Source organism: Carassius carassius, chromosome 41, assembly GCF_963082965.1.
Source record: "Carassius carassius chromosome 41, fCarCar2.1, whole genome shotgun sequence".
In the NCBI taxonomy this organism is placed as follows: Eukaryota; Metazoa; Chordata; class Actinopteri; order Cypriniformes; family Cyprinidae; genus Carassius; species Carassius carassius.
Genome location: NC_081795.1, coordinates 5,766,330 through 5,784,168, shown reverse-complemented (window position 1 = coordinate 5,784,168; position 17,839 = coordinate 5,766,330). Strand labels below are relative to the sequence as shown.

Sequence of the window (17,839 nt, the reverse complement as noted above, 5' to 3'; positions counted from 1 at the left end):
GGGTTATAAAGCACTGCTCCAAAACAGAATTACGATGCCAAAATAATACAGTATGAAACAATAATTTGATGGAATGTTTCAGTGAGCTGTTGAACAACCAATCATAACTGCTTCAGGGCCTGGTTCATTAATTATTCATGAGCTTTGTACAGAAACCGGTCCAATCAACGTTTTTGAGTGAAAAAAAATATGCAAATAATAACTTGAACCTGGAATTTGCAAATTTACATTGTGAAATCACAAAATTTACTAAAGCAAGAATCATTATTAACACAAAGTGAAGTATGAATAGTATGAAACATGAAATTAAATAAAAAAAGTGTAAAAAGACCAATACTGCACACTTTATATACTGTACATACTTCTTAGATATGGGAAACACCTACTTTGGAGTATGCGGTAAAACACTATTCTATTGCAATTGGAGACACCATGTCCAAAAAGGCTATCTTAAGTGCCTTTGTCACAAGTTGTTTACATTTGCATGAAAACATTAGCCAAATTCATTACATTTAAATTCATTAATACTTTCAGGATCATACATTTAAAAACTGCTGTGGCAGCTTTGGCCTCACTCTCTTCTTTAACTGAAAAAGTCAATAGAGAACTGTCACAAACATCTCTCCATAGAGCAAGAAATTGTGGGAAGTATAATCCAAAAATTCATGCACGCTTCAAAAATCCACTGAAAAACATCCAATGTGTGAAGCTCAGCGTGTGTGTTATAGCTCAACACATTGAGAGTTCAGTACTTCGGATAGTCTAGTGTGTGTGTGTGTGTGTGTGTGTTGTGATGTATCTTCAGTAACTGACAGCCACTCCGAGTTGTCAGCCCTTTCTTCCTATTTTATTAGCCTAATTAAAAGCCTAGCATTTGTCTTGGCGCCGAGCAGCGGGCCGGTGGAGGTGTTATTTACCGAGCAGGCATCCATGGTGATCCTGTTACCGTAACGACTGGCCTCACTGATTGTTTCCCTGACAACAAAATGCATCATCATCATCTCATCCACATTACCAGTGAGAAACGGATGGCCCCATTGAGTATAACACCCAGTGTAGCCTTAGTGAGAGCACTGCACATAAATAAGAGTGACACGGCTGGATCGGACCTGTATCTGTGTGTGTGTGTGTGAGAGTGTTGATGAATAGTGAGTGTGATTCAGTGTAAATAGACATAATGCCTTATCTCCTCCTCAACTACAGCTCTTTTATTTATGATCACCAAAGGCCACCAGTCACAGACACACAACACACACACACACACACACATACACACACACACACACACACACACACACAAAGATTTCATGCAAGCTAACTTCCCTTACAAACATACCATGGCGGTACCATGGTATATACATTGCATTAGCAAAACCATGGTATTTTTGTATATATCACGGCACAAAATGATTACTATATTACTGTAACAAGCTATTTATGTGAAACTCCAAAGATTACAATTACTGGTATTACTACATTTAAAAACATGGTAACACAATGGTTCACATCCAAAAATCATGCTGTTACCACAGTTAAAGAAATAACACCACGATACATGTTCAGAAACATGGCAAAAATCATGGTATTATTATGGGGAAATGCAAAAACATGGTATTATAAATGTAAATATGTTAAATATTCTAACGCCATGGTGCATGTCCAAAAACCATGTTACCACAGTAAATGTAAAAAAATACACGGAACATGATTAAAAACTGATAAATGCCATAGACCATGCAAAAAGACATGGCAATGTACATGTCCAAAAAGCATGGTATTATCATGGTAAATATCAAGATGGTGAATGTCCAAAACTGTATTTGTTCATTTTAAACCAGCCTACATCATACAAACAAACTCTACAGATACATATTCCTTACATGAACACACACTTGTGTCGTGTGTGTGTCCACACACCTGATAGGGCAATGGGCTTATCACCTGCTGGACCATACTCCACCCCCTGCCTGCCCCCCCTTTAATGATGAGCCATCCTTTACCGTGCCGACGGGAAGAGTGACAGGCCTATTTGCGGGGCGGCAGGCTGCTCGTGACTGATTGGACAGCAGATCGTCAGGGGCGATGGCCATGTGACAGCACACATTTCCATTTGGGTGAAAAATCAGGCTAATGTGGCTAACTCTAGGTGTGTGTGAGAGAGATGAGCGAGGGTGAGCTAGACCCAGGGAGTAGGACTGTGCAAAAAATCGAATGCGATTTTCATGCGCATCTCGTCAGTAAAGGCGCTCCTGTGATTAGAAGTACATCTCCAGGACGTGCGTTCAGATCAGGGTTGCCAGGTTTTCAAAACAAATCCTGCCCACTTGCTTCTCAAAACTAGCCCAATCGCATTTCCAGGAGGTTCCCCGATAAAAATTGCGTCCCGGGGTTAAAAATACAAGTTTTTTTGGCAGGGTTGCCTTGGTAAAATTAACATTTTAGGGGCTTAACATTACGTTTTTGTTATTGGGGTCGCTTCAACCCACTGACATGAAAAACAACCGCGGACTTGGCAACACTGGTTTTGTTTTGAAAACCTGGCAATCTTGATCTGAACGCACGTGCTGGAGATATACTACTAACAGGAGTGCCTTTACTGACAATATGCGCATGAAAATCGCATTCTATTTTTTCCACAGCCCTACCAGGGAGACTACAAAATAACAGCAAAGACTCAAATGCATATTTATCATAAAAGCTAAACACAGAGGCTGATGCAGAATCAACAGCAGCACAATGAAAACCTTCATCCTCACCCCTACCAGCCTAGTCTGGGGAGGACAGCTGAAGCCAGAGAGAGAGAAAGAGAAGGGAAGAGAAAGTCTGAAGCAGTGAAGAAAGGCCTTGTTTTCAGAGCAAACCTCCCGAATTTGTGTGAGAACCACACAGTAATGTTTTCCTCTTGCGGCTGGTTGACACTCATGGCACACACACTTGCAGTGGAGGGTGGACACGAGACGTCCAGATTTACGGAGGTGTCAGGGATTTCTCGTCTGTATCTCTCTAGGGTCACATCTTGCTCACTCCTTCGCTCACTCTCCCTTGTTCATATCCCTTTTCTTTCAGATCTGTATTGAAAAAGAAAACAGGCCTGTCTCTCCTACTGTCTGGCAACGTAGTGGAAAAAGAAAAACAGACAGTGAGAAGGAGGGAGAGATGAGTGAAAACATAGGGATGGAGATCTCCTCCGGTGTGGATGCTGTTGTTGAGGGAGGTTTACCTCTGTGTCAGGCCTTTTGCCACAACGCCAGATAATTCACAATCAGTTCAGTTCCAGCGATACCTGACCGTCAGGCATCAGTTCAACTAAATGGAGGATTTAATTGTTGTGTGGAAAATGTTCTTGAAACTTCTTCAGCATTAAGAAGTAATGCAAAAAGAGGGAATTACTTGGTTACAATAAAAAGTATTAAAAGATTAAAAGGGGTCTATTCTATTCTATTCTATTCTATTCTATTCTATTCTATTCTATTCTATTCTCATCCCTAAAGCCAACTTTAAATGTTAGTGAAGGTTTCTTGTACCAGAAAGTTGTAATTTTGTTTTACATGACCATTTTCCACCCTGTACCTGACCCATACAATAAACGCGCTGTTTTTGCTATCGTACCTTTACTGTGCGTTCACACCAGACGTGACTTGCATGAATAATTCGTGCTTTTTGCACGTAGTTGGACACTTGAATATTTTTGAGTTTATTTGCTTCATTTGCGCGTGAAATTAACTTCACAACAGATGCGAATTCGCGTCATGGGAGCGGCTTCTGCCAGTTGAGTTCATGCAGCATTGTTATTTCCGGCTCTGATGTCTCTTTAGTGGTTCAACATAAAATATAATTCGTTTTGGGTAAATCTAACAGGTAATCTTTGGTCTTTATTCAATTAATCCTTTTTATTCCTGTTTTTGTAAAAGTATAAAGAAGTATCATACAGCTCCGGGTATCGACATACAGCGGCCTTTGTTCTCCATTGCTGTTTCGGATTTTCCCTCCGCTCGCTACGTCGTTATCACGTCACTACTAGAGCAAGCTCCTGATTGGTTAATGCGCCGCGAAATTTAGTCAAAGTTCCGATTTTTCAAATACTTAACTCGCGCCGCGTCTATCATGCGAATCGCTTCTTTCGCGCCGCCTCATTCACGCGAAATGCGCCGGAGGACGTCTATTCGTGTCTTTGCATTGACTTAACATGTAATCACTCGCTCTTAACGCACCATTAGAACTTCTAGATGTTAATGAACTAACTAAATAACCTTCATGTACCAGCATATTTCCCACTGTCCTTACATCTCAGTTTCCATTAATGTGATGTATAAAAAATGTGAGTGTTCATGTGTGTTCATGATGGTGATTTTTTTGACATTGTTCCTCCATTAGATGATGACAAGAGACTGTTTAACAAGTCAGCAGAAAATACTTTTATACTGAAAGAGACTGAATCACGGTGATGAACAAGGAAGCCATTTTTGCTTTCAACAACAGCTTGTAAAATGCAGTTAAAAAAATGCAATGAGCAGATAACGCTTTCCTCAGTGGACATTCAAACTAATGTTTTATTGTGAATATGAGATAAACAGCCATATCTCATGCCTACTCATGTGATATTGCTTATATATATATATATATATATATATATATATATATATATATATATATATGTGACGAGTGGGGCGGGGCCGAGAGCCGTGGAAACGGAGCGAGGCTGGTGGAGGGATTGGAAATCAGTGACACCTGCGACACTAATCCGGTCTCGAGTCCCATGGAGGAGATTGGAAGGATATAAAATAGGACTGATGACAGTGAAGGACGAGAGAGGACCAGGCCTGGATTTATTTTATGTTTTGATTTTGTTTGTGTGCGGCAGTCGTCCGTGAGGGGCTGTCGCGCTGTTTTGTCTTTATTTTATTATTAAAGTTAATGTGATTGTCTGCCGGTTCCCGCCTCCTTCTTCCACGAAAGAACTGCGTCACAATATATATATATAAATATATATATATATATATATCACTTCGATATACCAATCTACTCCGGGTGTAAACTAAACAAGCCAATGCACATTGGCCTGCAATTATTGCATCCAGCTGCCACTGATCACAGCGTAAGTATAATAAGGGAGCAGGTGCAAAGCATACCAGCTTTTCGCTTCAGAGCCAAGCAATAACATCGCTCTGCTCCACCCAAGTTTCTTCAGTGAACTACGAGTTCAATGAGCTCTTGGAAGCTATTGGTGTTGGTGGTGCAGTGCTTCAGCGGTGGTCGCACTACCCCCTGTTGTGCTGCAAGCGGCCATTCTCCTGTGTGCCTCAGCACATAAAAGAGCATTTCCCTAAAAGAGCAGTTTCTTTAAAAGAGCAATAAATGGGTGTGTCTTTGTAAAGACGATCGTCCTTACAAGGATGCCGTTTTACCCGTGCGTTTCTGGACGGGGTCGTTACCTGGCACCGGGTGATGACACGATCGCTTCCTCACGTGTCTTGGCATCAAGCACGCTGAGGTGGCCTTCGTGGACGCCACTGCGGGAAGATGACCATCTCAGAGCTGTGAACCAGGCTCTGTTACCTTCATGGGGGCGGAGTCCCGTTTCTGCAATATGTGGCTCATTGTGGCGGCCGACAGATGAGATCCACTTCCAGCAGTAGCGCGGGTGGTTTGAGGGTTAAAGTGGTGGCAAACCCCACAGGGAACCAACCCTCAAAGGACCATTACTCCTCCAGCACCTCCGATCCAGTGGAGCAACCCATGGAACACGCTGGGCCCTCTTCAATGAGCGTATTAGTGGTATCCAGTGGACCTCCCCCTGACCAGATGTCGATCTCATCGGAGGGTTATACAGGGGTCCCCCTTATGGAGTGGTCGATTGCAATGCAGTTGTGTCTTAATACCGCCTCCACTTGGCAGGGCGTACTGTGCCTCCCTTCCCTGGTGAAGCTTATACAGCCTGTGGAGAAGCTGCCTCCGCCTTACACGCTACAGTGTTACTGCAGGTCGTCAGGCCAAGGGACTGAAGGACCTTCACGGGGCTGGTCACGACCCCGAAGTTCTCAGAACTCCGTACCGCTACTGACCTTGCACTGCGAACAATGAAGGGCACTTTGTGGACTCTGGGCTGTGCGATGTCCACTATATTGGTCCAGGAGCACCAAAAGTGGCTGTGTCTGGTCGATATGAGGGACGCTGACAAAGTTTGGTTTCTTAATGCCTCTGTGTCCCAAAGCAGCCTCTTTGGCGACACAGACAAAAGCCTTGCCCAGCAGCTTTCGGCTGCACAGAGGCAGACTGAGGTGGTTCGTAGCAGCCTGTCCCGGTGGGCAGCTGCTGTCTCCAACAAGCGGTGCCAGCAAGCGGCGCCACCTATACATGGCCCAGGATGGGTGGCCCAGAGAGGGAGGAAGCTGCTCTTGGGGGATGATGAAAGGACCTCTCCCTCCCCTGGAGTGGTTTTCTCTGGGTCCTAGGAGGGCATGGTGAGTCGCAGACAGCCAAGCACTGGACCTCACTCACCTCCTCCATCGCCAGATAGCAGCAGCAGGCAGTTCGAGAGCGTCAACAAAGGCCCTACTCACGCACCCTCTGTTTGCAGTTTGCCCGGCATCCCCCAAAGTTCAGTGTTATCTGCTACAGTGAAAGCGGCGGATGCCCCTGTTCTGTGGGCAGAAATCGTAGTCCTCTGGCCATGGATGCGATAGAGTTGGTCCCTCCAGCCGAAATGATGTCGGGGTTGTCTGCTCCACCGTACAGCCTCTGAGGAAGGATCTACTGACCCAAGATGCGGAGGTTCTAGATGACCTACCCCAGGAGGTAGCGAACACCATCACTTCGGCGAGAGCACCATCTATGAGACACACTTACGCCTTAAAGTGGAACCTCTTTGTCGAGACCCCCGGAGATGCCAGATTGTGGTCGTGCTTTCCTTTCTGCAGCAAGGGCTGGGGTGAAGACTGTCTCCCTCCACTCTCAAAGTCCAGGTTGCTGCTATTGCTGTGTACCATGACCCCATCAATGGGAAGTCTTATGAGGTTCTCGTCATGAGGTTCCTTAGAGGGGCCAAAAGGTTAAATCTTTCCTGGCCTCCCTCTATACCCTCTTGGGACCTGTCTCTTGAGACCTGTCTCTTGAATACAAAGGCCCATTCAAGCCCTTGTATTCAGTTGAGCTAAAGTTTCTTTAATTGAAAACTCTGCTTCTGTTTGCATTGGCCTCCATCAAGAGGGTAGGGGATCTGCACGCATTTTCAGTCGACGATTCATGCCTAGACCAAGGTTGACCAAGGTTCCCTCTACTCCCTTCAAAAACCAAGTGGTGAACCTGCAAGTGTTGCCCCAAGTGAAGGCAGACCCTGGTGTTGCTTTGTCCCGTCTGAGCATTAAGATGCTACAGAGACCAGACACAAAGCTTCAGGAACTCAGATCAGCTCTTTGTCTGTTATGGAGGCTGGCAGAAGGGGAATGCCGTATGTAAGCAGAGGATGGCCCACTGGACTGTGGATGCCATCACCATGACTGGTCAGGCACAGTGTGTGCCCTGCCCGTTGTGAGCTCACTCAACTAGGAGTGTTGCATCCTCCTGGGGATTCTATAGACTTTGTGTAGAGCCGGTATCCTCCTGTGTTCTCACCTCAAACGGGTAGTGAGATCCTCAATTACCCTTGGTAGCTGGACGTGGCAGAACGTCCGGTGCCAGGCCTTCAAGATGAATCCGTGAGAACCGTAGGGCTGGGTTCCATATTAAGACCTAAGCGGTACTCATATGTGTATCGAGAGTGATTGACTGAAAGGGAACATCTCGGTTACATATGGTAATCCTCATTCCCTGAAGGACACACACACACACACACACACACACACATATATATATGACCTCTTTTTGTTGTGTATTTATTAATTGAAATTGCTCATATATATATATATATATATATATATATATATATATATATATATATATATATATATATACATATATATATATATATATATATATATATATATATATATATACATATATATATATACATATATATATATATATATATATATATATATATATATATATATATATATATACATATATATATATATATATATACATATATATATATATATATATATATATATATATATATATATATATATATATATATATACATACATATATATATATATATATATATATATATATATATATATATATATATATATATATATATATACACGAGACCTCTTTTTGGTGTGTGTGTGTGTGTGTATTAATTATTAATATATTAAATAAAAAGATCTATATAAAATCCAGGATTTAAATCTTGATTATATCAAAGTTTTGTTTTGTAGAAAAACATATATAATTTTCTTCACTTATCATAAACCTATTACATCACATTTCTTTTCAGACTTTCCTTTTGCCTACAACTCAAAAGTGTTTCTCAAAATGACGGAGCGGGACACAAAAGGTCTGGAAGTGTTGCATTGTAAAAGTACTTTAACATAGTGTAGTATTTAAAAAAAAATCTAAATCCTTTTTTCCATGATAAAAAATTGCCTGTTTTTCCAGTGTTACAGTGGGGAAAAAAGCTGTCTGATTGAACTTTCTTCAGTTCTTTCTGTTCTCATTCTAAAGGGGGATGGTGCTTGTGTTTTAATTGGATGACTGATGAGTGTGTTGGTCTGGGGGTTCGCAGACGTGGAGGGGGCCACCTGGAAGAGCTTCTGGTGTCAGTAGAGTGCAAAGAGTGGCCAATGAGCACAGTCTCTCTTTTCACTTTTGGCTCAACTTTTAATAGAGGCAGTGAGCGCGGTTGGCCCTGGCAAACTGTCCCAAGACCTCCTAAACCTTCCTCCCCAAATAAAATCCCCCACAATGGCCTTTTTTCCCCTGCAGGCAGCGGTAGCTTTTCAGGAAGTGGGCGCGCTCCATAGCTGATGATTTATGGCTGGGAGTCCTGGGTGGCAGTTGGCCGGACTCCTGCTGTCAATCAAACCAGGCTCAGGAGTGATGGCCAATGGCACTGCTTCCCCCCAACACTCTTAAGAGGTTACAATGGCTGTCATAAAGAAAAGTAAGAGAAGGAAAGAAGGGAACCGCCACTGAAGAGAGAAAGAGAGTCCGGACAATCCGAATACGAGGGAAGATGGATGTGTTCTCGCTCTATTTAAGAAGAAACCCTGGAAGTCTCTCTCTCTCACTCACACACTAAAACATCTCACTCTCTCTTTCATTCTTCCTGTCTCTTTAGGGGGTTTGTTTTGAAGGTTGTGGATGGCAGGATGTCAGGGTTATAATCTGCCAGGGTAACCGATGGAGAGGCCATTCCTGTGGTTTGCCTGAGATGGTAACTCGTCTTGACCAGGCACAACAATTAGAGCAGATCTCTGTCCTAACATTACTGACACACGGACTAGGAAAAATCCAGAGTGATGGATCAGGGATGACACAGCCAACCAAAAGGACTGGCGAGGGTGTGTGTGTGCGTATGTTAACTCGTTATTCGAGAGGATGGCCAGGGACAAAGTCCTATTCCGACTACCTGCTGCCACCCGGAAAATCTGATTTCTCCCTCTCTCTCTTTTTTCTTCACTTTTTTGTCCAGTTTCCTCTATGTAAGTCTGTCTTACTTTCTTTTCCATGTTTCATTCATCTTTCTCTAATTTATTTTCCCCTTGTTTTCTACTCAGTCTTTGTATTTTTTTTATTTTATTTTTTTAAATCTAAAGTGTTCAAAAGTGTTATTTTATTTACTGGAAATGTATCCTTGGTGTGTGATCTCGGATTCATAAACAAATCATTATTTTTGGCTGAATTATTTTAATGAAACAATTTGTCTTTGTTAAGACTCTACTGTTAGTTAGTCTAAACAATTCATTTACAAATTTAACTGATTCGTCCAAAGACTCTATCGAGTGTTCAGTACATAGCAACTAAAATATTTGGCATTGTTTCTATTTTTTTCACATACAAAGTTATCATATAATTTCAGAAAGGACATAGTTCACATTCATTGTAATTGCATGGAAAAATAATATTTGGTGTCCTTTTGTGTTCAAGAAAGTCATAAAGGTTTTAGAACAACATAAAGGTGCTATGAAGAAACTACTAAAATTTCTTGTTTAGTCCTGGCTAACTCTTGTTTTTACTTACTTTCTGCCCCTCCACCTCCCTCTATCCTAAGGATTGAGTAACTCTATCTGTTTTGCTGAGCTCTATTCTTAGTTGAAGAGGTAAGCGTGTGTGTGTGTGTGTGTGTGTGTGTGTGTGCGTGCTGGGGTTGAGTAGCATGTATGAACTGTCTACCCCACACAGAAGTTTAGAGCTGTCTAACATGAAACACATGATAATACAGCTTGTGTCAGCTCCAATCACACTCTCCTCACAGATACACTCACACATACACACACACAATGCTCTTTAACAGCAAACATAACTCCCTTGATACACACAATTGAACACACACACTTTCCTCTCATCCAGGTGCTTTATAACCAGCATCAGTCTGCATGAGAGAGGAACACAATAAGACGACTGGCACAGAGAGAGAGAGAGAGGGAGAGAGAGAGAGAGAGAGAGAGAGAGAGGAGATGCCTGAAATAAAAAAGAAGATCTGCATAGAGCCAAAGAAAACCAATCCACGTGTGTGTGGTTTCTGAACTGGTTTAAACAGGTAGAGGACAGATTAGAGGAAAAACTGATCTGAACTAACTATATGCAAATAACACAATTGTATTTATGTATTTAAAATGTCATTTTGTTTTTCTGTGATGGTCAGTGTCATGTGATTCTTCAGAAATCATTTTAATATGCTGATTGATTTGGTGCTCAAGAAGCATTTCTTGTTATTATCACTGCTGATTTCTTTTTTTCAGTGGAATATATTACCTCTATTAGAAAAATGAGTTAATAAACGGTCAGAATAATGCCTTAGTTCATCAATAAAATTGATCAAAAAATTGGTGAGAGAGACAGAAAAGTAGAGTATGAGAGACAACTGTAAGGAATAGAGAGAGATACTGAGTGTGGGTCAATACAATCCACCAGAAAGCAAGAATGTTTAAAATAAAATTTTGTTTCTTCACGTTAATGGCACATTTTTCCATCAGTTCTTTATCTGCGGTTACAAATATGACGTTGAGAAACATGATTCCTTTCCAACGCAACCTGCAGACCAAAACACACTGTCAAGACTTCTCAAACATGTCTGCTGAAAAACTGAACAGCTTCCAGGTCACTGGTACACATCTGCTAAGAACTATTTTTGTGAATTATGAAATTATGCCAGAAATGACTGGCGATCACGTTTAACGTTTAACCCTGACGCAATCGTCAGGAGGAGTGACTGACAGCTTGACAATGTGATGTATACAGATTTCAAATGAAAACCTCTGGAAGGCTGCTTTAATGATTGTTTGCCTCGGTTGGTTTGAGACGTAAGTGTTCCTATTGCTGGGAAAATAATTACGGGAAAGGAAATCCTGAGTACAACTGTGTTTCAATGAAAACACTGTGCGATATATAGCAAAACAAATTCAGGATAAACATCTTTCTTTGCCACTCTGTGATCGAAGCTGGGCGTTTGGGGTTTAAAACTAAATTTGATTTCCTCAAGCAAAGTTCACTGATATCAACATTACGAAGTTTCATTGATCCACAACAAAATACACTTGCCCATGTTTCCCACATTTGTAATGGAAACCTCACGAGTGTGTAAAGTGATGTGCGTCTCTGTATGTGTGTGTGAGTTTATTAAACTGTCTTTTGGAAAGCCCGCAGTGGGGAGCCATTCTTGTTTTGTGTTGAGCGAGTAAAGAGAGAGAGAGAGAGAGAGAGAGAGAGAGAGAGAGAGAGAGAGAGAGAGAGAGAGACAGGAAGAGGTGGGTTCAAACCCCACCTTTTTCTCCCCACAGAGCTTTTGACCAGGTACACCCCCCACACCCAAACACCCCCCTCCCATTCTTACACATATAATGAGGTCACGACCTTCAGAGACCTGACATTGTGACACACACACCTTAGGACAAATATATACAAATATTCCACATGTAATAATAATATATGATACTATGCAATTAATTAAATGTTATATTTAATAAATAAAAGGATACAATTAGATTTTTAGTTCTTCTTTTACATTTTTTCCATGAGATTTTAATTGCATCAGATTTCATTTACATTTAGCAAATGCTTTTATCCAAAGCGACAATGCTCTACCACTTGAGCCACAGGAACACTGTATACAATTTCAGTGTATACAGTTTATCTTTGAATCTCTCATGTCACATGGGTCCACAAAAGCAAGGACGAAACTATTAGTATAAACCATGCATTACGTTAGTCAATCTGTTTTATTTACTTATGAAATGCCAGTTTTAGTCACCTTTGGGGTGTAAGTGTGTTTTAATTTTGGACTCTTTTTACAACTACAGTACTAACTGAACACACACTGAAGACAGCATGAAATGGTATTTGCAAAGCATTTGGCTTTTAAAATATGAGATACTGTATTAATAGGATATTCAGGGTGTCAGGAAATTATTGGTTAATATTATTTTTCCCATTCAAATGGCCTTGATTAGGTCAGCAAGCAGAGCTGGAGAAAATTATTACACATTAGTGAAAGATTACAAAAGCTAACAATTCCTTTTGTATTTAGACTGACATGCACTGATGATTTGTGCACAACAAGTAAACAAAGTGCATGTTGATTTCATATTGTCTTTAAACAGTGAAGCTGTGCCAGTATTGTGTACTGTAGGCCGCTCGAGTCCCAATACAGGAAGCCCCTTTCTCTTTCTTTCTCTCTATTCTCTTGAGAATGAGTGGGTGAAGGAGTGGGAGCTTTCTCAGTGAATACTATTTAAAACATAATGCTTCATAAAAACACATGAGATGAGTTCTGAAGTCTTTCTGAATGGCTTGTGTGTGTGAGGTCAGTTTCCTTGAGACAGGGATTAAACTTCCTTTCGGGCCCCGAAAAAGAGAGGAGGAATATATATCGGAAGGGAAGAATGAGGGAAGACAAGGAGCAGATAAAAATTTCTGAGGAAGAATGACAGATTGCGCATTCGGGAGTGGGAGAGTGACAGACAGAAGGGACAGAGAGAGAGAAAGAGAAAGTTCCAGCACAAAAGAGACAGACAGAAAGAGAGAGAGAAGTTGGAGAGCAGGATAGCGGGATGAAAAGACGGAGGAGTGTGGGGACAGGCATGCTGAGGAGGCCTAATCCCTCACCCCTATTCACACACACTCTTAATCTCCAGCCACGTACACACACACACACACACACACACACACACACACACACACACACACACACACACACACGGGGCTAATCTCCTACGTCCCCTCCATCTATGTGCCTGTACTCAAAAGGTGCACAAAAGCTCCTGGACAACCCCCCCATCGCCACACAGACACATATGTATATATATTCACTCATATGCATACACACAAACACAAAATAGGCTTACACACACCTTTGCAAGGTCAACACACACACTGACCTGTCCTGGACAATCAGAATGCTTCAAAACTTCAATGCAAAATCTCTCTCTATTGTGTATGTGTGTGTTGGTGAGGCAGGTGGTTGTTTTATTTACTGAAGTCATCTCAAATCGTAACTCAACAGCTTTCATTACTAAAACACACACACACATACATGACAAGTAAAGGTTTGAATTTATGATGGCGGTTAAGACAGCTTCTGACCTCTTCAGTGACAAACGTCCCTCATAGTCAGTTATGGACCTTCTAATACACACAATCCCACATACGCACATACACACTCTGGTATGAAAATGTAAAAAACGCAAACACTTGCACTTAGGGCGCCCACGTATCATCCATCACAGATCCACAAATATAAAGTTGTCCCGGACACACAATTTTCACACAATTAGAGACAAAACTCATATGCATACACAGACACCAGACGAACAAATCACACACACATAGTTCCAATTACAAACAGACAAGAAACAATCACACATATGAACACAATCACACAAACAAACAAACACCTGTGCATGGTCAAACAGACTGCACGATGAAAAAAGCAAAGAGATTAACACAGTCACACAAACAACTGTGTATGAACTAATGAATCCCCTGTAAATAATCATACAAACACTTGTGTACAATCACATAAACAAATACCTTTATACAGTACACACAAACTAATCAAAAACCTGTACACAATCATACAAGCACTTGTGCACAAAAAAAACTAAACAAACAGCTGTACGCAATCAAATAAGCAGTTGTGCACAATCACACAAGGGAAGACCTTTGCACAATTCACACAAATAATCAAAGCCTGTACATAATCACAAATACACCTGTATACAATCACACAAGCAATTTGCACAACCACAAAATAACAATCAAAAACTTGCACACAAACTCGCACAACTCATATAAGCAAACAACACACACAATCAAGCTCATATAGATGCTTACAAAAATTACAGCACTTGTGCTTTGAATGTCTCTTCCCTCACACACACACACTTCATCAAAGCCTCCAGATGGGTTCGGTCTTTATCGTACCCCAGCCGGTGACATCACTCTTCCACACGGCAGAACTGATGATGAAAGCAAACAGATCTATCTTAACTTGCATTTACCAAATCAATTTTATTTTTACAGTCTCTTGCATATTGGCATATTGACGGCTTCTCACACGGCGGGACGGAGGGAGGGGTGCAGAGGAGAACGAGAGGGAAAGGCAGGGAGATACGCTTAATGCCATTTACCATATTTAATGTATCCATGTCATCACTGAATATCCCCTCTGAATAATGCGGCACTTCATCATAAATTCTTTACAACTTATTTACTTAATGGAGAGAGTTATGGGCCGCTGTCAGCCAGCTAATTAAACATAGTGATACAGCACTGCTGCACCACGCAGTCTTCCGTCCCCCATCTCTCTCTCTGTGGCTTCTCAGTTTCTTAAATACATATTATTCAAGCGTGCAATAAATTACAGATGGATTAAAAATTCATGAAACCTTTTCTTCTCCATCGTTTCCTTCCATAGAGAATGAACAAGCAAGAAAGACAGCGAGAAAGAGAGAGAGGGCTTGCTCAAGAGACTGTAAATCTACCATTGGGAGACAGTTGCCTTTTCGATCATATTAACACCTAATGTCTGCACATGTAAGATTTCTGCCAAGCTAAGGAGGGAAAAGACAAGTGAAAAAAAGAAAAAGATTTAAATGCAAGTTTAACTGTTGTGTTTTCCAACAAGATACGTCACAAGAACAAATTCAAACCTTTCAACGGCATTTAGTCTGAGTTAACCATAATTACATACGCCAACCAAACTTAAACCATAATACCACGTTCTGACAAAATCATCTCTAAAAAACAGCCTGGAACTGGTTATTAACCTTTAAATCATCGCCATACAAACAGGACCAAAATCTGCCTGGAGAAAACCACAATTAATCTAAATAAACATCATAAAAGCGGAACACTTACAATTCAAAGAGTACTAACGTGTGTAATTCTGTAATTCTAATTCTGAAAGTAATTCTGATTTAGCATTGCTCAAACTATTGCTTAAAACTACTGGAAGGTGTGTTTACAGCAGATATCACAAACAATTGCTTTTAAATTTAATAGTCAGTTTTCAATAATTACGGTTGGAGATTCTTTATCGGAGCAGGATGAGTCTATTTAGACTTTCAATTAGCTTGATACTCCTCCTGTGACCTCTCCGGCCTGGCGAAATTAGCCTAAAATGACCCTGACCAAGACAACACTTGACCTCTGACCTTGTCCTGTGACCTGGTTTCGACTGAGAGAGTAGACTGACTGATATCTGATAGACAGGGCAGTCACAAGGAGGGGCGGCTCAGAACAATGGTCTTTAACCTGGCTAAAAGCAGGATTTATAAAGCCTTAGGCTTTAACTGAGTTTGGAAAGTCAAACCCCTCCCACTATGATGACATCACAGAAGGAGAATTGACCACTCTAATCTGTCAGTGAGGTCTTAGTTTCCAAAAAAGACTAAAACCATACATACAGACAATTACGAGACTGTGGTAAACAACAGCTGACAGGGCTGTTCCACATGTTTGCATACAGATCAGGGTTGTGCAAAATCAGGACTGAAGAAATGGCTTCATTTAAGTTTAATTCCTTTCAAATCAATGATTTTGTATTTCAGTTAAATTGGCAACACCTGTTCCTAAGGAAATTCATTTAGAATTTGAACTGGAATGACTGTAATATAAACTAACTAACTAACTATCTATCTATGTCTGTCTGTCTGTCTGTCTTCTAGGGCTGTGAACCTTTTAACTTATTTGCAGTGCTGGTTCCTGTTTGCTACTGAACCTTAATTCAAATTCAGGAACTGAGCTGCAATTTTAAAAGCAACTCTCAAATCACTCCAGAATGGCCCACAGCCCTGGTTTGGTGCGATGAATAAGCATGTGTAATCTTCTGTCCATATTTTGAGATGTAAGTGGCATTAAAAAGACCTTCAAGGACATTTATAGTATGTAATTGGCATAACATTGACCAATAGCCTGTCTAGTAATTGTGACTAATGGGATTACGGGCAACTGCAAACTGGGGTTAGTGCAAGATCACAGAGCAGAGAAGAGGTGCTTCACCATAAAACATGAAGGCCAGGGTTAATCACGCCGCCTCGCTACTGATGACAGTGAAACCCTAAGTAGCAACAGCTACCCATGAGCTCATTTTATCTCCAGTGGATTGTCTCCAACCGTGTGGGGATTTTCATATTTGAACAAGGCTGTTATCACATCTCAAATTCATCGTTTGATCCTACCTTGCATGGTTGCGTAGCATTATCTGGGCTGTGTCTTGATGTTTCCTCATTGGGCCCGAGACGTTCTCCCACCTCCAGTCTCCTCCGGCTCCAGACGCCCAGGGTTCCTCTGGTAACGGCTGACTTCCGGACCTCAAAGTCTGGGGGCACTGATTCGACCCAATCCCCGGCAAGGTATACTGAAGTTGGGAATGATGGGTGGAAAGGGGAGGGGTCAACTGGGGAGACTGCATCCCCTGATAGGCCAGGGGATGGAAGGTCATTTGCAGTGGCCAATGGGATTGGATCAGCATCAGACACTACACCAACTTCTTCCAGATCATCAGAGGCGAAAAGAGAAAAGTCCTCTCCATCTCCTAATCAAGAAAAAAGACAGACACATTTCACTTTGAGAATTTAGTAATTTAGCAGTTCGGAAAACCTTTGCCAATGCATCATTTATGGAATTAATTGAGATACATACTTCTATGGACAAAATGCATATGAAAAATAGTGGAGGTCTCAGATTAAGAAGCTGTGGGAAAGGTGTGCATACAACCTAAGGAAATAAGACAATGCCGTATATTGAGCACTTCATACAAATGCTGTATGTTTGAGACATGTTTTCCCCAGCGCATAACGAAAAGTGATGAAAAAAAAGAAAGTGATGAAAGTTAACTTACTATTTACAATTATATCCTTATCGATAAATGTCTGAAGTCCATATGAGTACTTCCTTTTTGCATAAAAGCGAGTCCTAAAGTCTACGCTTCATAGACCTCACTGAACGAGAGCCAGCACACATGCGTGTCAAACAGACAAAAGAGATTCCAGCCAATATTGTCAGCCAATATATTTATTTTGCCAAATGATATGTTCGTGCATTAACATGTTAAAATTCTTTAAATTTCTAAAATTACTTTTATGAGAGCAGTAACTTTAAAGAGTAGACAATTTTATTTCTATAGTGTTTTATACAGAACAGATTGCTTCAAAACAGATTTACAGTAACAAACAAGAAAAACAACAAAATTCTTTACTTAGGAATAAGTGAATTATATCTGTATTTCCCCATT

The 17,839-nt window shown here is 41.1% G+C and overlaps 1 protein-coding gene across 13 annotated transcripts in view; it reads right to left on the bottom strand.

The window, feature by feature from the left end:
- The window catches only part of LOC132123495 (MDS1 and EVI1 complex locus protein EVI1-A-like), a 159,608-nt gene that overhangs the window by 84,591 nt on the left and 57,178 nt on the right, over positions 1 to 17,839 (bottom strand). For all 13 annotated transcript variants that reach the window (XM_059534135.1, XM_059534138.1, XM_059534132.1 and 10 more), the window contains exon 2: positions 16,785 to 17,140. In XM_059534135.1, the coding sequence (XP_059390118.1) occupies positions 16,785 to 17,140 (356 nt within the window). The remainder of the gene's footprint in view (positions 1 to 16,784; positions 17,141 to 17,839) is intronic.